Consider the following 22,046-nt stretch of genomic DNA (forward strand, 5'->3'; position numbering starts at 1 on the left):
GCGGGGATCTCCTGCAGCCGCCCGGCGCCTATCTCCTCGGGTCGGCTGTGTCAAAGGACTCCAGCGTGGGGCGGATTTGCTTTGTCATCCTGACTTTGGCTCTTGCTACTTTCAATTTCTCTTTGGTTTCTGGAAGCTTCCTTTTAATTCTCTAGGGGGAAGGCCGGGGGGGGTATCAAAGCACGCGTGGGTGCTGACCCCGACCAAAACCTGCGGCGGTGACCAGGACGGGGGCAGGAAGGTGGCTTTGGGATGCCCGATGGCAGAAAGGTGGCAAATCTGTTGTGTGTTTTTTTTTTTTTTTTTTTTTTTTGCCACGTGCTTTTCCTTGGTTAGTTTTTAACTAAAGGCTGCAGAGGGCTGGAGCCGTTTCCCAATGGCAAAGCAAGCAATGAAATATGACCCAGGGAGGGGAAGGGAGCTGGCAGGCAGCCTGTGTGCACAAATAGCCCACTACCTTTTGGAGCGGGTTTACAGCCAAGCAAACGCAAAACAGCGCAGGCTGCCTTGCAGAGAATTACAGAAGAAATTTCCCCCGTGGAAGTGCTGTTTTCTTTCTTAATGCCAATAAAACGTCGTTACTCCCGATCCCAGAATCGTAGCACGCAAGGACGGTGCAGGACGTCGGAAAATGGGTTTGTGTAGTAGTGGATTAGGGAGAGAAAGAGCTGTGTCGCTGTCTTTGTAGCTCTCACAATGCCTTTTGCCTCGGATCACTGTAACACAGGAGGAAATCGTCGTGAAAACTGAGCCCCAGCTCGTTGCGTTAGCTGGTTGGGCGAGCAGGAGGCTCTTGGCACGGCCCTGCTGCGAGTTATGTAAATCTCGTGCCGTGTATAAGCAACAGGCGGCTGGTGACGTAAAACTGAGCATTTGTCTCCGGTTATTGGCTAACGTGACACGCACCCTTCCTGCAGCATTCGCCCGAGCTGCCTGTGTTAAATATAGCCCCGACACTCCGAGGTAGAAAACGTCTCGAGCTGAATAATGGCTTCTGGTCCGAAATCCAGTGCTCTAAATGTGGGAGTCCTGCAGGGAGGCTCGTCTGTTTCCCTGCTCTACCCAAGCCTGTTGGTGTGTTAGCAGCAAAAGCTCTGGTGTGGGTTTGTAGGGTTTGCCGTGCCGGGCAGAGCGCCCCTCCGGTGCCGCCTCGTGCCTTGGCTGAGCTCTGGGAGATGTCAGGATGTCAGCCAGCACGGCGTCATCGTCTTCTGCCGTCCTGGTGGCTCGGGGGACTGGTGCATCTGTCGTTCAGGTGTCCCCCTGGCACGGGTGGCGCTCAGATCTACGACTGCCCCCCTCTGACCCAAGCTCCGGTGCCGTTAGCTGCTGCTTTGGGGTGCCCTGTGTAAGGGGAAATCAGTGCCGCTTCTCTCCCGGGCGGTTTTGGTTTTACACAATGTCTGATTTATTTTTTTTTCCCTCGAGCGCTGTAGGAATCGAACAGGAGGCAGTTCCTTTGCTCACCGTTTCGAGTCCCTTTCCAGCTGGCAAGCAGCCCCCGGAGCCCTCTGTTTGCTCTTTCTCAGGGTCATGCTGCAAATGTTTCTCCCGCTTTCACCTTGGCTTTCTGGCTCTGGGTGAGACACATGACACTCCACCAAACAATGCTTACCCTTGATAAATCACCGTACCACGCCACGCAGCTTCTGACCGCCCTTCTGCAGGGCTTCTGCTCTAGGTGGCGATTCCTGGTTCTCGAAGGATTTTTTTTTTTTGTCTTGCTTAAAAAAGCAAAATAGCTTTGTGTAATCACGAATAAATAGCAGCTGTTATGCCCAGTGCTTTCGGTGCGATTTTACTCATCCCATTCTCACAGCACCTACTCACCACATGTAAATGAGGGCCACAACCCCGCAGCCATGCGTAAACAGAGGAATTAGATGATTTGCCACAACACTTACATAATAACATAATAGTATGTCGTGGAATGGCAGCTCAGCCTCGTGAATCCTCTTCCTGTTTGACTGCTCCTCTTTTCAAATTAATTACCCTGCGAGTTTTCAGCTACGCCGTGACCGTGAATCAATAGCACTTGTGGCTTGCTGGATGTCCGTAATATATCACAGCCTTCCACTGCCATTTGTTTGGAATCGGTAAGAATGTTTGTTCGTCCTGGATGGTTTGTAAGTTCCTTTGAGCTGTGACGATCCAGAGCTGAGCAGGCACCTAATGATTAATAAGTAGTCGGGGAGTGCTCGTGGCTCGGATGACTGCGTTTCACAAGCAGCAGGGCTTGAATTGTTGCCCGTAGTTGCTGGTGCCCTTTAGCCTTCAGAGTTATCATGTGTGCTTTGTGTTTTGCTCATCTGATGCTCCTCTGGATCTTTCGTGCCAAAATAAAATGAAGAAGTTGAATCCTCTTGAAATTAGCTACGGAAACAAGGCGGGTATAAAGAAGAGCTGTTCACACGCCGCTGCCCAGCACTCACCCCACTGTCCCTCCAAGTTATTGTTGAGTTCCATAGGGTGGAGGCCTAAAAGGCTGAGAAAAGACTGAGTTCCCAGGTTTCCAGTGAAAATAAGAAGCAGCAGAGTGATCGAACATAGTGTCCATGAAAGGTAAAAAGCTATATTTTGAGCTCCGTTATCTTGCAGAATCCATGTGTGATAAAGATGGAGGTTTTAGGAAAATGTGAGCAGCAGAGGTCATCTAATCGGGATAATATTTTTACCGTTCAGGCTGACCTACGTGAATCTCTGAAAAGGAGCTGGCCCACCCGTGTACTTAAGGCTGTAATCTGCTTTTTGCTTTCTAGGAACCTACAAGCCGCCATCGGAGCCTATTATGACTTTGAGAGCCCAAATATCAATGTACCCTCCATGTCCTTTGTTGAAGATGTCACCATCGGGGAAGGGGAGTCCATCCCTCCTGACACCCAGTTTACAAAAACATGGAGGATACAGAACACAGGTAAGTCCCTTGGACTGCAGCAAAGCCCGGGTCACGGCTATCAGGTGATAAGGTGGCACGGTGGCAGATCTAATGGAGGAGCTGCAGCTTAAGGCACGAGGTTCGTGCGCACCTCACTCAGACCAGAGCCACCTCGTTGCTGGAGGAGGTGGCTCTGCCGACCTGTGCGTATCCCTTCTTACAGCAGCACAAACGCTTTGTGGCTAGGTGTGCAGCTCGGTCAGTGCCCCAGTCCTGTTCTTCCTGCCACCACGTAAACAAAAGCTCTAGGAAACTGCTGTAGGAAGAGGCATGTAAATAGAAAATGAAATGTGTGTTTTCATTTTGTTTTCTTGGTGGCAGTAGTTAAATCTGAGAGGAGATTAAGAATCCTTAGCCAGTCTTTGTTTATGATCACTTAAACAAATGGAACATGTTTTTAAGTTGGTGAAGAGCTCCCTTTAAGTCTCAAAGCCTTTTAGCTCATGACCAGCCTGTGTATATTACCACTACACTGCATTGCCCCCTTTTTTGATTGTCACTGTCACTTGGTTGGGCTCTTGGTAGAAATGTGTTCTCTGTGGAGGCAGAGATCTAACCTGCGAAGAGGTAGCTGTGCAAGGGGAACGTGGCAGGTACCTTTTACTTTTTAGTACCCTTTTGACTGAATTGCATTTTCGTTCGTTAGGAGGATGCAAGGCTGGCGATACCACATTCCAGAATGAGATAAGTCAAAGCAGGGACCAAAATCCAGGAAGTGAGACCAGGCAGAATACATTCCCAGTGCTTGATCTGTTGGGATGTAGTCAGAGAAATGAGATCCAAGGATGCAAAGGGGAATACCTTGTCTTTGACTGTTGCAATGACAGGATGTTGCATTAATGTTTAACCTGTGTGCCTGAATTTAATTGACCTGCTTGTACTTCTGTGAAGAAGCATGATAGCACAAGGAGGTACAATGCCATGAATCATCATGAGTAACGTACAGCTGTGTTAGTGCTTTTACTGGTAAATAGCTGCGGTGCTTGAGTGCTGTACACGTTTGTGTTGAATATCGAAGTACAACAAAGACTAAAACACTAGTAAAAATCTAAGTATTTCATCAGGATACCAGAGGTAAGGACACTAACATATAAACGCTATATTCTAGAGAAAGGCCTTAATTATTTCAATTTACTTTTTCTGCCTCTGTTTGACTCACGCATTGCCTTTCCATTGCACTGTAGCTTGCTTAAACTCCTGTAATGTTCAGAATTGGCAATTTTTTTTATAACTGTCTCAAATCTTAGATGTAGTAGGTTTGACGGATCTGGTTTTTCCACTATTAGTATCTTAATTTGCGTGTGTTATGACTACACCCCCTATCTGGCTCCTTTCAGATTCCTTCCTCTCTCGTTCCTCTGATGCACTCTTTCCTGCATGTAAATCCAGCCCTAATTTAACATCCTCGTTTAGGCAGTGTTTCATTGTTCTTGTTACATTTGACCTTCTGAAATCCCTGGGCCTGCTAAGATGAGGAAGGGTAGTTACAGTTAATCTTGACTCCCGAGTTCCTGGCAAGGCCAAAATTTGTTTTGGCTTCTGTGTGGTTTAAAGCCTGACTTCTTAAAAAGTGCTCTAACGCTGGTGCTGGAGGCCAAATCTTGTTAAAATCATGCTGTTGAGGCATGTTTTAGTTAAATGCACCTTCACGTACTGTGTTATGACTGAAGTTTAAGCAGAACCACAGCATTTTAAAACTATTTTAAGGTTTAATTAAGATATAATATCAGAGGACTATAGTGTTTCCAGATAATATCTGCTTGTTTGGTAGATAACTGAAGTAAAGCCAAGGTTTTTAAGAACTCTGCAGGAACCCTTGATTAAATGAATGCGGTCCTAGAACAAGAAATACCTGAGGCATGTGTCACGGAGGCGCTTGGTGGCTGACGTGTGACAAGCAGGGCTCTGGGAGATTGTCGGTTTTAAGCAGTAAAGCCAGGTTCAGCCAGGTTTTTGTGTGTTATTAAAAACTAATACCCTGCTCTGATACCTTCCAGGACGGTGCTTGGCCGAAAGACCAGTTTGTGTAGTGAAAGCAGTGCTGAAAGAGCAGCAGGATTTAAGACTTATTTCCTCTTCCCACTCTACCCCCAGCTGCTGCTGGCTCTGCAGGACAGTTACTACAATTTATCATCTCCTGCGAGACGAGTGTACCGAAATAGAATGACATAATCATCATTTCATTTTATGGGGCTTATCAGTTGCAGCATTCTAGGCACCTTGCAAGACTAAAGCCATTAAACCCGATAAAAATCACATCAATTATTTAAACTAAACCCTGTTGCTGGGCTGCCAACCTTTTCAGATGAGGCTTCATACCCAGCTCCCCCACACCAGTCTGAGGTCAGCTCATCACTCGGCTCCTCTTTCAAAGACCTCCCGATCTCAGCAGCGTTTCCAACTGGAGCAAAATGTCCGGTGTTCTTTGCTCGTGTTGTGATTTCCCTTCTAGATGGAGAGGTCCACGAACGAGGACTTGACTAGAAAACTAGTCCCTGCCATGTCTTCACCGAGGTATCCGCAGGGATCGAATTAGCAGGCGAGCTGCTGCAGAGGATGCTCCTCGAGGTAGCCTGAGGTCAGATCAGCAGCCACCGTTCTCGCCTCGAGTGCTTCTAAGCCTCTTGGTGCATCAGGCTTCCCTTGGCTGTTCCCTGCAGCCTCGGCCAAGCAGAAGGTATTCTCAAAGTCCTTGGCTCAGGCCTGCCACATTACTGGAGGAGAAGCAAAAGCAAATTCTAGGCTGATTTTTTTTTTGTGAGTCTTGGAAGCACGTTACTTTTTGTCTGCCCCAGAACTTGTTATCTTTGGCGGAGACGGCTGTGTTTGCACGCAGTGACTGTTTTCTGTATCTCTGCAGATTGCCAGGTCGCACTGTCAGGCCCAGTATCTGCAGTCTAAACATTGATCTCCACAAAGAAATCGTGTCCGCAGTCCTCTCCTCCATTGCGCAAGGCTGAGAGAAGGGTTGGTGCAGGAAGGGGAATAAATCCGTTTAGAAAGCAGTACCAGCTCTTCAGTTGTAATTCGAAGTTTTTGTTCCTCTTGAGACTAACAGACTGAGAAGGGAATTCTTATCTGAAAGAAAAGGTTTGCAGCACTTTGGGTTAATAATGTGTATTTTGACGTTGCAAGGCTCAGGAGCTGCGTGTAGGGAGGCAGAAATGAGGAGAAGTAAAACTAGGTCTGACCTCTTTGGCTATGGCATTTGGAAAATACATGTGAATTTCAGTTCTGTTTATTTTTTTTGCCTTTTCAGCTGTTACACAGACTCTGAGGATCGCGCTGTGTGAAGAGCTAGAGATTATTTCAAAAGAAATACGATTTTTTCCTGCTGGTCACAAAGTGGACCAGTTATGCCTTGTCTGAAAACTGTGTTCTGTATCAGTTGCTGACAATGCTGCGTATATCTCGGTATTCCTTTGACTGTTCAACAATTGCACAACTGTTTTGATAAGTGTGTTTTATCCAGCCTCATACAAACATGCACGACTTTTCCTGGAGCACCGTCACTAATTCTTTCTTCTGCTTGATCCCAGGGACGGAGGCCTGGCCCCCAGGGGTTTGTCTGAAGTATGTTGGGGGAGACCAGTTTGGCCACGTAAACATGGTGATGGTCAGGTCCCTGGAGCCCCAGGAGATTGCAGACGTCAGTGTTCAGATGTGCAGCCCCAGCACAGCAGGAATGTATCAGGGACAGTGGCGAATGTGCACTGCCACAGGACTCTATTACGGAGGTGAGCGATCCCTTTTCTGGCACTTCAAGCTCTTCTTTATGGTATTCCCATTGTAAATGGATGCTCCTGGCCCCTTGTTGGACACCCTCCTGATAACCAAATCATGTATCCCTAAATTTGTGTGTGATTTATTGTAATGGCTCTTGACATGAAACCACACTGTACAAAGATGTAAGCACCAGACAGCTGCGGACTGATAACCCTTGGTTTCCATTTTGTAAATGTTGTACTCCACAAATCTGGGGGCCGGTGCTCCTCGCTGCAGGTAGACCTTCTGCAAGCTTTGACTAAATGCAGGAGGGTAGAGGTCTGCTGGCTCTGAGGCTAAATATAGAAAACAGAGAAAAACATCGAGTGAGCTGCTTTGTTGTCTTGGTCAGCACAGAACTGTTTTCTAAACACTGGAACAAATTGCAGATTACAGAAAGCTCTTAAAAACAAAGGGACTTGCACAGTTCTCCTTGAAACTCTTACCCTGTTGGGATTTGTTCCAAGTTTTCCAGTGCTGAACGTCATGAACTACATAAAAACCTAAGTGGTGAAAACCCCATCTGACACTTACTGAAGGCCCAGGTTTCAATAGTTAAACTTGGTGCATCTGCTGGGAACCACTTTTCTGTATTTAAAAATCACTTTGGGATATTTCGCATGGTGCCTCAGGCTGAGCCACCAACATCTCCATTCATTTGGAGTCATTTAGTGATTTTTTGCCAGCTGTAGTTTATACTGAGAACATCTTTGTGCCTGTTTTGGCAGTTGGGCGTATCCCAAGTCCACGGGTTTGAGTGAGATGTGTTAGCACTCGGAGTCAAAAATAACTCTTTGCTCTGTTTTTTTGGCAGAATTGTCAGCGAGTGTAAGACTCTTCTGTGTTGAAAGTGGATGTAACTTGTCCCTGAAACGTGTGCATAAATTAGGTTGAAAGGCCTGTTCAACTTGCATTGCCTGCTGCGGGCCTGTGCGGTTATTAATCCAAGGTTTTCTACACGCTGACAAAGAAGCAGGCTAAGGTCTTACTAAACTTGCTCAAGTTACACCTTTTGAAGGAAAACTACCTGCAAATTGAAATTGGCAACTGAGCTTTGAATCAAAGATGCCCTTCCCCGTGGTAGGTTGAATCCCTGGTGCTTTTTATCTCCCGCAGCTCAGGTCCCGCTGTGGGGGTGCCTGGCGTCGGCACGCAGCTCTGGCACGGTGCTGGGGTCCTTAAACAGTCGTGGTTTTGTAAGGTAGAATCCCACTGCCGTTAATTGGGTCACAAAACGTGAGCTAATGAGCGACATTCAACCTGGTGAGGGGCTGGAAGGAGAGCTCCAGCGAACGAAGGCTGCTCATGAAGCAGTGGTGGTGTAAAGCTGCGCAACGAGGGTAGCTGCTGCCTCCTTCCCCCAGCCAGCACAAAAGAGCCCCTTGTAGGTTAACGCTGCAGAAGAACTGGAACCTGAATCCCATGTGACGTGAGGTGCTCTTATTAGATCTGCTGAGATGAGATAAGGAATTGCTGCTGTTCTTTTCAATTTTCCCTCTCTGTGCAGCAAAACAAAACTGGAGCGCATTTAATGGAGGGGCGGGGGAAAAAAAAGCAGTAGGACTGAATTTGGATACATACCAAGCCATGTATTTGTGTAAATATGCCATAGTGTTTGCATGAAGTGTAAATGAAATGGTAAGTGGAAAAACAATCTTATCTATGTACAAAAGACATTATGTAAGAACTGTAAACACACACACAAATATTTTAGCCACTTGTTTGCAAATTTGTGTAATAGTCTACCAGTCTTTGCATCTTGTCTACATACTGTGGATGTCTTGGAACTGAAATATAGATATTTTAGTGTGAATTGTCATAAACCTAATCACCTTCCAAGTAAGTTTTTGTTTTTTTCAGAGCCAAACCTTTTAATGCTAACCAAAAAACATTACCTTTTGTCAACAGAGCAGAAGACTGGGAGTGATATTGCCTGGCTCTCATTTCAGGCTTGTTGTGTAGCCTTGGTTAAAGTCATTTCAGGTTTTCTTTTTCAGTGCATCCTATTGGGCATCTGAAGTATGGAGTTTCAAGTCATCGTGTCAGCTTGTTTTTTTATATGTTCTTACCTGGTTCCTCTAAGTTCAGTAGGAGTAAAACTTATTTCCTTGAAGGGTTGGACTTCATTAGTTTCTAGCCAGTACTTCTGATGCTTTATAAAAATGTGTTATAAACAATCAGTCTTTTTTCTTGCTATTGTAAAGAACTGAATTCATACTTTCTCCCCCCCCACCACCCCCCATAAACTCCATCTAGTGATGACCCAAGTGTCTTTCATTTTCCACAGATGTCATCTGGGTGATCCTCAGCGTGGAAGTTGGAGGACTTCTAGGAGTAACACAGCAGCTGTCATCCTTTGAAACAGAGTTCAACACGCAACCGCATCGCAAGGTAGAAGGAAACTTTAACCCGTTCGCCTCTCCGCAGAAGAACAGGCAACCAGATGAAAACAACCTAAAAGACCCTGGGGGTTCCGAGCTAGGCACAATCAGCAAAAACACGTGGGGGCCTGCTCCTGACCAAATCGAACAAGATCAGAATGGACTGTCACAAAACTCTGTAAATCTCTCCCCCAGCAGTCACTCGAACAACTTGTCGGTAGTGACATACAGTAAGGTAGGTGCCCTGGGAGAACAGGAGAATGGGTAGGTGATGAGACTGTGGTGTATGTAATAGTTCTTCGTTACAAACTGCAAAGCCCTTCCCTTCTGCTTCTGCCAGACCTGCTAAGGAAGGTTTTGAATTTGACTGTCTGACTCTGCCAACTCCTCATGTTATATTAAAATACTTTTGCCTCTGATAGACTCTACCAGATCCACCTTTTTTTTTTGTTGTTTTTGCTTCAAGTCCTTCTTAAAGTTTATATAATCTTGTCTGGGTGCTGTAACTATTAGTGGCTGGGGCCTACTCCAGCTGCGTGTGCAGATAAGTCAAAATATCTCTCAAGATGTGCTCCTGAGTTTTTACAGAATTAAAAAGAAATGACCACACCCCCAAACCTAAGATTAACCAGATAACTTTTTTTTTTTAACTGGTGTGGAGTGACTACAGAGCTCAACATTTTGATCCCAGAAGCTATCTGTCAGGAATGGTCAGTCAGAGGACTATTCCTGTCCGTGTCCTTGTCTTGTTTATAATTGTAGGTGACTTTTAAATTATCTTTACTTTAAATCTCTCTCAAAAGCTTGCTTGGTGGATGCTATAAGAGTCTGAGTGATATTTTGACTGTTTTATTTGCTTGTGTGTGACAAATGAATAGCAGGATTATTTACAATTCAGAATCCACCTGTTAATGCAGCCAGTATGTGTAGGTGTGTATTGTCGTATGTCAAACTAGTTTGATTTTTAAAATCCTTTAAAAATGCTTTACTGTACTTTAAGCAGGCTGTGTAGGACAATAACACTTGGTTGCTGAATGACTTAATAAAGCCCTAATATTAGTTCACCTACAGCACTTTAGTTCCTAACTGGATGAACTGCCTGTCCTCTACCAGTGGATCATATTTTAGTGGCCTACTTTGCACCAGGGCTATGCTTTTTTTTTTTTTTTACTGCTGGCATGCGTGGGAATAACTGTTTGACAGACTACCAATCACCCGTTTTGTGTTTTGCACCCAAAGATAAATTTTTATAAGCTGTATTGGTTCCTGCTTCAAGATTCTTGCTCATTAAACATGAAATGGATGGCTTAAGCAATGAATAAAGAATAAAGCCTTTCACCTATCAGTTCAAATGCAGTCTGGGTTAACAGTGACCGAAAGTCACTAGCGTTTGATGGTTTCTTGGTGGATAGCAGTGCCTGCTTTCATTGTGGTGTTTGCTGGAGAGACAGACCATCTTCTGACTTGGCAGAGGCCACCCATGTGCTGACACATCCCTGCATAAATTCCATCTCAGGTGCTTGGAGGGGGTTGTATGTACCCCAGCGAAGGCTGGGAACAGCTCTGTTCATGCATCAGTCAGTGAAGAGTACAAACCAGCTGCTAAGGATAGCTCTGAGTTGATGGAATTTCCTAAGCCTTTCATAGCTTAACACTAGGCTTTAATTTAGGTGAGAAAACTCATTTCCACTTTCGGTGGTCAGCTTTAGGCTTGGGTTAGCTGTATTTTTTTCCCCTTTGCCCTCTTTCTCCGAGTGCAGGCTTAGCAGTTGCTTCATCGTTTGTTTGCACTTGCAGGTGGACAGAAGTGGCACTGCTCAGAGCTGCGCTTCTGAGAAAGTTCCTGCACGCAAATTCTCGATGTGGGGTTTTGGCAGCAAAGTGGCCTTCGTTTTTTCACTAGGTCTCCCCTGTGGAAAATTCCTCGCCCTCCCTACCGAAACGAGAGTGGTGTGGGCAACAAGAGGTCCGGTGTATCAGCAGGCTCTCCTGGCTGAGTAGCAGATTTTGGCTTTTTTAAGGGGGAGCATAGGCGTAAGAAACGTGTACCTACTGAAGATGCAGAGGGCGTAGCCTGTGCCAGCTGTTCTGTGGAGAAGAAAAGCCAAAAAGGAGACTGAAACACTGCCAGGGATATTCTTGATAAATTTAAGAAACCTGGTCTGGCTAGTAACCCAAAGTTTGTGAGCGTTACTCTTACGAGTAGTTATCACCTAACCTTGGAGGTAGGGCAGGTGGCCTTCTTTCTCTTTTTTATTCCTTTCAGTATTTTCAGAATGTTCATGGGGGGGGGTTGAGGTAGCTTTGAGATAAAAGCAGAAATTTTGCTCCTTGCTTTTTTTTTTTTAGGAAGGGTAATTTTTGGAGGCAGGATGGGCTGCGTAGAAAGTTTGTAGATCTGTTGAGGTTTTTATTTCTAACGTGCTGTTTCTGTCTGATGTAACACCAGTTAGCTGTTGCTTTGAGAGCCGTTACTGAGGTAGGTGTGAGGATCGGAGACCTCCTCCAGCCGTGCCCTTTCCATTCAGGGCAGGAAGCATTCTGGCACAGACTTGGTGCTCGCATTGGTACCATCCCTGTGGTGCGGTGCTGTTTCTGCAGTTGAACAATGTTTGTAGGTTTGGCATCCTAGATACTTGGTCTCATCTGAAACTGTCAGGTGAACAAGCTTTGTCTTCCCTAGTTTAGGCCTAGGGCCTTGCATCCCTTCTTCCTGCAAGCTGGAAATCCTTCTGGAAAATAGGTTTTCCTAAAAAAAATAGGTAATGTGTAAGTGGGATCCCCAGCTGGGGCTCAGATTAAATGGAAAAGGGCTTGATGGGGGTGGTGTCAGAAGTATTAAACTGCGTGGTCAGCAGGTGGTGGTCAGGTACCTGCTGGTAATCGTACCCCTGCTTCAGCCTCCCATCTCCTCCTCCTCCTCCCTGGGGACTGGACCTGTGCTCTGCTGCTTGTGGGGGGGAAAGAAAGCTACTACATTTTGTCATCTTCTGATTGAATATTGATGTGAAAGGCTTTATTTCAAGTTCTAGGAGCAGACGGAGTATTGGGAGTCGGTAGCAGAGATAGCTGGATATAGGATACCTGGATTTTACTGATCTTGGGCAGAACATCTGATATTGTCTGTTTTCATGCACCCAGTTAGTGGGGTGAACCCCTAGTCGTATTTAGCACACCACTTGGTGAGATGCAGCAGAGGGGATGGGTAAGGTTTAGTTTAGGCCTGTCCTGCCTTTAGAAGGAAGATAAGCCCCTAAATATTTCTCAGATCATTGCTGAGGCTTCCAGTCGGCCGAGAGATTGTGAAGGACCCCAGCCACACGGTTGCATGAGACCATGAAATCTCTGAGATAAAACTAGCTGTTCCTGGCGTCTGCAGCTGTAAAACATGCTAAAAGCCTCAAAGTTGCCAGACCTTGTCTGTGTTAGTTCTCTCTCTGGTGCAATTGAGGAGGTGTAACTTGTCCTCTGCAATTCCCCGGTGGAGCCAGGATCTCGGTGATGCTGATGTGCCATCTGCTGCCGGATGAGACGAGCATAGCGATGTTTCACATGTGGAAGTGGCCAGAGTGCTTTGCAGAGCACGTGGTACGGATGCTGTGCTCGGTGAAACAAACTTCCTAGAGAAAAAAGACACCAAATCCCCTATAAGCAGATAAGATGAAACCTGTGATACATTTGAAACTGAGCGTGATCTTTATTCCTGCTGTAGTGTATGCCTTCCCTGAGTCCGCCCTACCTCACCCTAGGAAATAAACTGCTGGAAGGCTGTAGATCGGGGTCTGTGTTCAGGGCATTGCTCAAAGCATGTTGTATATCTATTCCCCGGGGAATTTTTGCATGTGCTTAAGTGCAGGATGGGATGCTTATCTCAGGATGGGGATGAGCTTGCGTTAGAGTCCAGATATACCCATGCATGGGTATTTTATTCTCCTCTTTGGCAATCACTTTCTGTATTCTCAAGAGAGATGAGGCTAATATAGCCTCCTTCTATTTACTCACTCCTGTCTCATAGCAACACTGTCGAGGTCACTGCTGCTCTCTTGTGACAGTCTTTTACATTAAAAGCACAAGATGCGGTCTTAGAGTGCCTAGGGATTAGAGTTAAATTTCTTAACGAAGGGAAGAAATGTACAGTTTAAATGTCTAAAAAGCTCTGAGGTGGATAGCCATATACTGACATTCACATCGTACTTGTCACATATATGAAAGTAGATATCCAAATCTCTAGCTGAATTTAGCTGCCTGCCCGTGTGAATCGAGGTATTGCTGCTTGCTGTGTAATGCAGAAAACTGCATGGGGAAAGTTCTGACCTGCAAGGATTCACCCGTACAAAGCAATTTGCAGTCATTGCCGTAGCAAAAGACGTTCTACAACTTGCCTGATGATAACCCAGTCTGCTCGTTGCTCACGATACTCTTAAAAGCCTGTATAATAGAAGCATTTTGGAATTTGGGGTCAAACTCTTACCACCTTTTTTCCCCTGCTGTATTTACGCTCCCCATCTTTGTTCTGTGTGCGGCTGAACTCTGATCCCTGCTATTTGACAGCTACCTGTATGTAGGGGAAACCAAACCTCCCTCTGTCCTTACAGCCTGTAACTGGCCTCCCCTCTCTGAGTTTAAAAATTGCTGCTGCTGCTCCTGGAAGTTTCTCCCAGACCAGGACACTCCAACTTGCCTATTTCTGGAGTACCTCTCTAGACTTCAGACAGAATTTTCTCTATGGGAAACTATTTGGGTACCAAACCATATTTGTGGGGAAGGGATTTGCCCCAGAGATGCACGCCTCCCTGTAGAAGAGAAGCTCCTTCTCTTCCGGTGTCTGGGCTTTACACCGGGCCAGTTACCCTACGGTTAAATTTGTTCAGAGCAAGTGGGAGAACATCGGGCTCCAAACTACTGCAGCAAGCCTTGGACAGCCAGACTGCTGCAGCGTCTGCAGGCTGAACTGACAGTGCAGGAGCTGGTTTGCTTTTCTGGTGAAAGGCTAGCGTTTGGATGCTGCATGCTAGCTCATCCATGAAAACCAACAGTCCCCGTGCCTTCGGACTGTGGGAAATGTGATTATAATGTGATTTTTAGCTTGACTTTGCTCCGTTGCAGGCCAGCAGTTTCCCTGTTTTTCTCTTTGCGGACTAAAAGCTTGCCGTTAAGTCACAAAAGCCAAGGTGCTGCATGGTGACTTACTCACATCCCTGAGCCCTCTGCGCTCCATCGGCTCCGTGCATCTCCACCAGCTCTGAGAGGGGTCTGAACTGCTGCACCATGTTTGCACAGCATGCATGGAATTACAGGAAAAAAAGCGCTAAATACTTTGTTCTTCTGCTTGTGTTGAGTTTTCTGAAGTTAGCCAAGCGTGGGTTGGAGGAGCAGTGACCAGGAGCAGCCCGGGGGGCCGTGTAGTGCTGGCCGATGCTGTCGGTGTTCGTTGGGAGGCTCCTGTACTGCTCTGCAGCTGGGCACCGAACTCCTGTCTCTCCTCGAGTGTACCTCTTCTTGATCTTGACTCGGTCCCAAAGGTGAAATAAAGATAGATGTTTGAAAGCCTGTGTTGTGATGGTTTATGAAAGATCCCGTTAAGCTTGGTTTTGTTTTTTTGTTACCTAAAAATGCTCTGCTACTCCACAACTGTGTTTAGAAAGGGGATGGCGTGCTCCTGTTCCCTCAAATCACATCCAGGTGTTGTGGATGTGAACGTGGAGGCTTTGCTGTGCTTGGTTGGCTCCCTAGCACAGTGCCGTCATTTAAAGACCTCAGCATTTACAAAGGCCTTTAACTTTCCAAAACCTCCCAATTCCCTCGTGGACACTGACATCAACTGATTATTTATAACAAAAATTAGCATGTACAGGCTTCTCTTGAAAAAATCACGGCCCTCTGTTCTCCTGCATTTGTCTGAATAGCCAGCATGCTTTCCGTAGCCAGTTAGCAATTACTTGTGTGGAAGATGCTGGAAGAACTGAAAGTCATTTTGCAAAGCTGCAGCTGAGCTTTTCATAAAAGCGGTGATCTCATTTTCAGAATGGAAGCGAATTCACCAAAATAGTGTGAGTAGTTCTTCAGCTGGAATAACTTGGGTAAAACTGCACTTGTATGCAGAATTATTTTTGCATTTTATGATGTAAAATCTTGCGTACAGGGGATAATTATTCTCGAAAGCATCCTATAATGGAGGTTGGTGTTTGCATTGTAACAGTAACTGAAGTCCTTAGGTATCAAGACACTATTATAACTGTGTTGAATAAATGTAATAAGAACCAAATGCTCAGTGAAGAGCTTGCATCTTACCGAAGAAGAGGAAAAAGTATTAAAGTATGCTTATTTGGGAGGGAGGGAGGGGTGATAAGAGTTTCTTGCTGAGGGAGGGATGGATAAAAAGGAAGGATAAAAACCACCTGAATAAAATGACTTAGCACCATGTGTTAGGAACTGAACTGAAATCTATTTCTTCCTACCCCAGTCCCGATGATTTAACAAACGACACAAAAGCAAAGCTTAGTGAACAGCCTCTAGAATGCAGAAGTTTCATTTCACAAGAATTTCTATTTTTCCCCTGGAAATATCCAGAACTTGAAGTGATATGCTTCCTGCAGCGATGCTAGTTTAAAACAAATTCTTTTCTTCCACGCAGGGGCTCTGTTAGGTGTGATGTGAAACCGAGCCCACGCTCTTGGTCTTAAAGAAGCAAGTTTTGTAAGTTCTCGTGTGCACTGATAAATCTCAGGGGTAAATGACATGCAGTGAAGAGCTCCTTGTATGCGGAGTTACGTTACGGTAATCCCAAGACCAAGGATTTTTTTTTTTCTTTTTGGTGAGATGCATTGCACGAAGCTAACTTCGGGCAGATGGTGAGCGTCTTGAAATTGCTGGAGCAGGGCGAGGAGCTCCCGCGGAGGTGTCAGCCTGTCCAGGGCAGTGCAGCAAGCGGCACAGAGCTGCGTGTACTCGGTAACGTGACTCTAAAGCTGAGCTAAATTCTGACGTTAATTAACATGTTATTAGCATAATTGCGTAGCTTTAAATTAGGCGCTGCAGAAAACAGCACCTGAAGATCCAGAGGGTTCCCTGAGAACAACCAGGCCAGCAGCCGCTTCGCAGGGGCTGGCTGCACACACACAAGGACTGATGACCTGTTCTCGTGTCTGACCTAAGTGCAGGGCTCTGGGCTGTGCTCTGATTAACTGTGTTAATTCCTTTGTTGGGAGGTGCTGCAGGTGTCTTGGCTTATGGCAAGCACAACTGAGACCAAAAAAAAAAAAAAAAAAGGTTTTGCTGCGGAGCAGGGAGCCCCCAGCAGAGGGAGCAGGCAGCTGGGAGCACTCAGTGCATGGAGCACCCCTGGGAGGTTTGGGAGAGCTTTGCCGGTCAGATCTGCAAACAAAGCCTCTGTGCAGCTGATTAAAGGGTGAAGCAAATTCTGGCGAATGTCTGTGCAGGTGACTGGCCCCAAATTCTGATTTTTGTCTGTAGAGCAGTACTGGGTACAGCAGCTTAGCCCCTTTGAGGTGAGACTGCTTAGGATCTTGTGCCTAACGTAACTTTCCTTCTGTATCCTTTATTATTTTGTGTGTGCACGTGCACCCGTGACTCTTTATGGTACTTCAATGCACAGTTTCCCTTCTGCTCTTCCCCTTCCCCCTGTTTCAGTGACAGTATTTTTAATTAACCCATTATTAGCGTAATTGTGTAGCTTTAAATGAGATGCTACAGAAAGCAGGACCTGAACAGTACCTGAAGATCCAGAAGGCTTTCCTGAGAGGTTTCCCAGAGGTTTCCTTCTGCTCTTCCCCTTCCCTCAGTTTCGTGACGGTATTTTTTTTTTTCCAAGTGTTGGATATCTCAGTCTCAGGCTTCTGATGGGAACTGCTGCTTTCTGCATGGAACTGTTGGGGAATCCATTGGGTGTTATCTCCAGAAGAGCTCAACTTCCCAAACTGGGAGTGCAGCACCTTCCTAGGGCTGAAGCGTGCTTGGTTTTCTGTCACCTGCACACATTTCTGGCTACAAACAGTAATTTCCCAGCTCCCAATCTTTTTTTCTATGCTCTGCACGCAGTTCACAGGATGTCCTGTTTAATTGTTTGCTAGTCCTCCTCTCTTGGTTGAATTCTGGGAGCTGTCGGGAGATGCTCCGTTTTGCTATTGCCTTCTATTTTGCCATCCAATATATCCTAAAGAATTAACTTCTCACTAGCTGCAGCAAAATCATCAGCTCCTTGTAGCATTTCCTTTGTATCATAGATGCACAGCGGAGCTCTTGAAACTGGGCTTTTGCAATTCAGCGTGAGCTAGTGCAGTTGGTACTTGACGTGAGTTGTGTTAGACTCGTTTCATGGCTCGTGCAGCGAGGTTGTTGTGGATTTGCAGTAGGACATGCAGGAAATGAGGGTGGGTTTGTTTGTTGGTTTTTTTTTTTTTTTTTTTGAGATTTTTCCTGCTAAAGGTGAAATGGTGAAAACTTGAAGCCAGAGCTTGCTCTGTCCCTTAATGACAGACAAGGGCTTTGTGCTAGCTGTGCTTTTGGCTAACTCATCAGCATGCTCAGAAGAAGGTGGGCTGCACACAATGAGACGCTGGCAATGAAATACAGCGAGCTCCTCTCCCTCGTCCCGCTTCTGACCTGAGCATGTCCTTGGGTGTTACGGGAGGATTTTGTGTGGCTTGTATCTCCGTCATTGTGACAACTGTGCATCTCTGTGGCTTGGGAGATCCCTTACCTGCCTGTCGGTCACCTTGTTCTGCTTCGTGATGAAACACCGGCCAGTTGGTTTGAAGAATAGAATAACGTTATCCTGAGAGAGCAAATACATCGCTGGGAATGTGGACTTAAAATCCTCCTTTTTCTTGAATAGCCTCTACTGCCTGTTAGGGCCTCTTACTTAGCTGCTTGCTGTAATCTTTAGAATACGCCTGTGAAAGTGTAGTCGCTGGCTTTGCAGGTGTTGTGGCGTCTACAAGCAATTCTTGCTCTGGGGTAGAAAATATCCCGAGTTTCTTGGTCCAGTAGCACCTGAGAAACGTTTTGCCTGGTTTTAACCTGGCATCAGTAACTTCTGAAGGAGGTAAGTGGGCAGCACCTGGCGTCTCCTCCGGGGGGACAGCTCCAAGCACCGAACCCTGCGTTTTGTGGGCGTTTTCTAAGGCTGGGCAACCAAGGTGGCTTTGGTGGGCAAGGGGTTGTGTCGGGTTCAGCAGCGTGGGATGGGCTGGTCGTTATTTGTAGGCATACGCTGATCGCTTTTCTTTCATGCCAATTGAAATTGATTATGTCTCCAACTTTCTTTCAGGGTTTCCACGGTCCTTATCCCTTCGGACAGTCTTAAAACACAAACACACAAAACGGGTATCGGCAAGAGGAGAATTTAAAGAACTGACTTTTGGGGGAAGGGAGGGGGATCCACGTGGCAGACAGACACAGCGTGGACCCCCCTTTTCTGCCTCCATGTTCTGGATAAAGAAGAAAATAAGACAAAAGCCCAGTAACTTAAGACTAGCTGTTTCCAGAGGAAAAATCTAAGTATGCATGTGTGAATGCTGAATTTCAGGAGTGGTGTTTAATGCTATGAGAAAGAATATACCAACGCCATGGATTTTTTTTTTAGAAGTCATTCTCACAATTAGGTAGCTTAAAAAGAAGATTTAAAAATGAAAATGAAAAAAGCCATCTTTAAAAAAATATTTTGCCTACAGAGCGGTTGTAGTTTGAGCAAATGTTTAATTTCTGTTTGTTTCCTGTTCATATTTTTTTTAAATAAGGGACAGCGTGCATTTTTATGGAACTGTCATGTTTTGCTTGTTACCGAATGGGAATTTGCTTAGCATCTTCTGGGTTTTGTGCGGTGACTTGTTTTTGTTGGATGTGTTTTAATGACAGGTTGGGTCTGCACCCAGCTCTGCATTTTTAATATCACCTTCTGTTTATAGTTACCAACTTTTTAATCTTAATTCTTCTTTTTTTTTTCCCCCCCTTTTGGTTTGGGTGTTGCTATTAGTTGTCCTGCATGTCACTAGAAACCCTGCTGGAGACCAGGTCTCAGCATCACAATTAGGGAGCGACTCTGGGACTGGGTTAGGATAGCGTGGAGGGCTCGTTCCCCTTCCCTTTGTACACGAAGTACACGTAAATACACATCCGTGTTAATAAGAAACAGATTTATTAAAGTTCCAGAGCTATGTGGTTAGCATTTAAGAATACCTTTTTGTTAATTCTGATGTACAGTAGCTGTGCCTAGAGCGACCAAGCAAGTATATCGGTCTCGTGCCAAGAAGAAACTTTTCCTGTAGCTGTAATTCACGTGCTGGTAGTTGCAAAGCTTTGCAAGTCCTGTCCTTAGAGTTTTGAATCTCCCGTCTCTCTCTCACACACGTTTAAGTTTGAATCCATTTCTCTGTGATAAAGTGTTAGCTTTGAGGCTCATTCTTTGCATTTCTGAATGTAGAGGAAGAGTTAGCATCAGCAGCTGGACTCCACTCTGTCGCCTTGTGTTGTTGCCTGCATCATCCTGGCTTGTAGCTTTGTTGAGGCTCTCACCTTCTAACCGGGCTCTCCAGGGCTTGTTTCTAGAGGAGGGATTGTTCCTCCAAAGATGCGGGGCGCTCTGCTGCTCCTCCGGTGCATTTTCCTGCAGTTAGTGGCTGGAAAGCCCGCAGTGAGGGGAGGGAGACGGCCTCGTGGGTTCCGAAAGCTCCGTGTCACCTTCGCATCCTCCCGAAGGGGGTGAGCTGAGGGGGCACTGACTCGTGCAGAAGCTTGAACGAACTGCCAAAGATACGATGATATGCAAAGACCCCGCTACCTTCTTCCAGATCTCTCTGGTGCAGCCTCCTCTCTCCTCTTCGGAGCAGAGCGCAGGCGTGCTGCGTGGCTTCGGGCTGGTCGCTCTCTCCTGGTTGTGTTTTCTTGGTTGGCTTTCGGGGGAGGCTTCGTTTTCCTTGCAGCTACCAATTGGTGCCTACAGGTGGATCCTGTGGAGGGCTTGGGAGGAAACTAGGATGCTGTAGCCCCATGCTGACTGCTTGCTGTTAATTGTATGGAAATGGCTGACAGGTTTGTCTGTATTTGGGGTTTGGATATTAAGGGTCGCTGTTACCTGAAGCCTCCCTTTGAGAATCCGCTTGCTGGGAGAAACGAGTATAATGTGAGAAACCACCCGTATGCAAGAGGCACTGCGGGGTTTGGATCGCCAGCCCCGTGCACGTGTGGTTTGGTGAAGACCTGGGTTTATTTCAGGTTGTTTGAGGTACGGATCCGGACGGAGCTGCTCAGGAATGCAGCCGCGGAGGGTGGCGCTGCGCTGCGTAGTGCCACCGCAGTCTGGTTCTTGTCCTGCAACATCCTTCTGCCCAGGTTCAGTCGTGTCGTAGCATCCAGCCCAGGGAGTGGTTTGCATTGCTGCAGTGGTGCTGGGCAGGTGGATTTCTGGGAGCAGGTGGAGCTCACCAACAGCGTGGCACGCTCCGAAGACGTGGATGCATGCCTGACCAGTGCATCTCCTGCAATGCTGCCGCTTCTGAAAGCGTCTAAAACACCAGGGACTGCAGTTTCTCCCATGGTCGAGGTGATTCCTTATCTTTATGAGCTCCTTTTGTCAGCTGGGTGGGTGGGGAAGTAAGACCTGAGCCTGCACGCTACAGCTGGCACTGCGACCTCTGCCTCGTGTCAGCTGGGAGCCCTTTGAGCCCTCAGCTACCCCTGCTCTAGCTTTCTGCTCCCAGGCACGAATTCTTCCCCTGCATAGAGTGGCTGCCACACCTGTGCTGCTCCTGCTGAGGCTGAGTTTTCCTTTCCTTGAAACAAGCTCGCATGCACCCCACGTAGTCCCGTGCTTTCCCGCTCAGGAGGCACACTTGTTCTGCGCAGATTCGAATCCACTCACAAGCGATTTTGGTCCGTGGTGGCCTTGTGACAAGGGTCACCGACTCCAGGGTGTGAAGAGAGGCAGAGCCCGATCTGAGATGCTGCTGAAATCCGCATCCTCTCGCTGCTCACCCCGCAGCCGTTCCCCAGGTAGCCGAGCTAAGTGCTCTCGTCGTGGGGTGACCTCTCCGAAATGACCGTGCAGGGCTCTGGAGGCGCTGGAGGTTGGGTTCTGACCCTTGCTGTGACAGTGGGACAACCTTTAGGTTGGTGATTGCTCTACCTCGCTGGGTTTTTCCTCTAGTAAAAGCTTTCACTGGGGCCGAAGGTGGTTTTCTCTCCTCTCTTGGAGCGTAGTGGTGCTGCGGGCCCTCACATTGCTCTTGCTGTCAGGTTTCCAGCTTTAAACGAGGTGGGTTTGAAATATTCAGCAAAACTCCTTCCGGGTGACTTCAGGGCACTGTGATTGTATGGGTTTCTGTAGGATTGAGGCATTCAAACTCACAGAGACTTAGCGTCAGGTACATGAAATAAATAGCATGAATTTTCAGGAGAGCTGAATACCAAGAGTTTGAGCGTGTGGCAGCTGGGGTGAGCCGAGCCAGGTGAGTTACACGTGCACACCTCAGGCCTGGTAGGGATAGGAGGAAATCGTGACTGCGTTGAGACTGGTGAACCAGTACAGAGGCAGCATCACCCCAGTGAGGTCGCTGTTCCTGACCGGGGGGAGACGGGGCCGGCACCCACTGGTAGGTGACGGCGTGGGGAAGGAGGTGCAGCTGGCTCTGGCCTGACTGACACCCACCTGCCCTGAGGAGGGGGACAGAGCTTCCTTCCCCGCCTGCTCCTCCAGAAAGGAAAAACGATGCCCTGTGTCTGCTCTCCAAACGGGTCCGTGTGTCGAGCACGAGCCACCTCGGACGTGGAGCTGTCACCCCCCGAGCAGGGGCAGTGCAGGCAGCCCAGGGAAGCCAGAGCGCGGTCAGAGCTCTGCGGGAGAGGCCCCAAACCAGTTTAAAAAAAAAAAAAAAAAAAGGCACACGGAGGGGAGGAATCCGCTGCCTGCATCTCAGGGGTGTCGTACTCACAGTCCTCGAGGGCTGGAG

The 22,046-nt window shown here is 46.9% G+C and overlaps 1 protein-coding gene across 1 annotated transcript in view; it reads left to right on the forward strand.

Annotated features, from left to right (window-relative positions):
- The window catches only part of ILRUN (inflammation and lipid regulator with UBA-like and NBR1-like domains), a 33,100-nt gene extending 11,303 nt beyond the window's left edge, over nt 1–21,797 (forward strand). The window contains exons 2-5 of the mRNA XM_040535835.1: nt 2,760–2,914; nt 6,475–6,672; nt 8,988–9,316; nt 18,371–21,797. Of these exons, the coding sequence (XP_040391769.1) occupies nt 2,760–2,914; nt 6,475–6,672; nt 8,988–9,316; nt 18,371–18,406 (718 nt within the window). The 3' untranslated portion in view covers nt 18,407–21,797. The remainder of the gene's footprint in view (nt 1–2,759; nt 2,915–6,474; nt 6,673–8,987; nt 9,317–18,370) is intronic.
- Nucleotides 21,798–22,046: the final 249 nt, after the last annotated feature.

This window comes from Cygnus olor, chromosome 24, assembly GCF_009769625.2.
Source record: "Cygnus olor isolate bCygOlo1 chromosome 24, bCygOlo1.pri.v2, whole genome shotgun sequence".
In the NCBI taxonomy this organism is placed as follows: Eukaryota; Metazoa; Chordata; class Aves; order Anseriformes; family Anatidae; genus Cygnus; species Cygnus olor.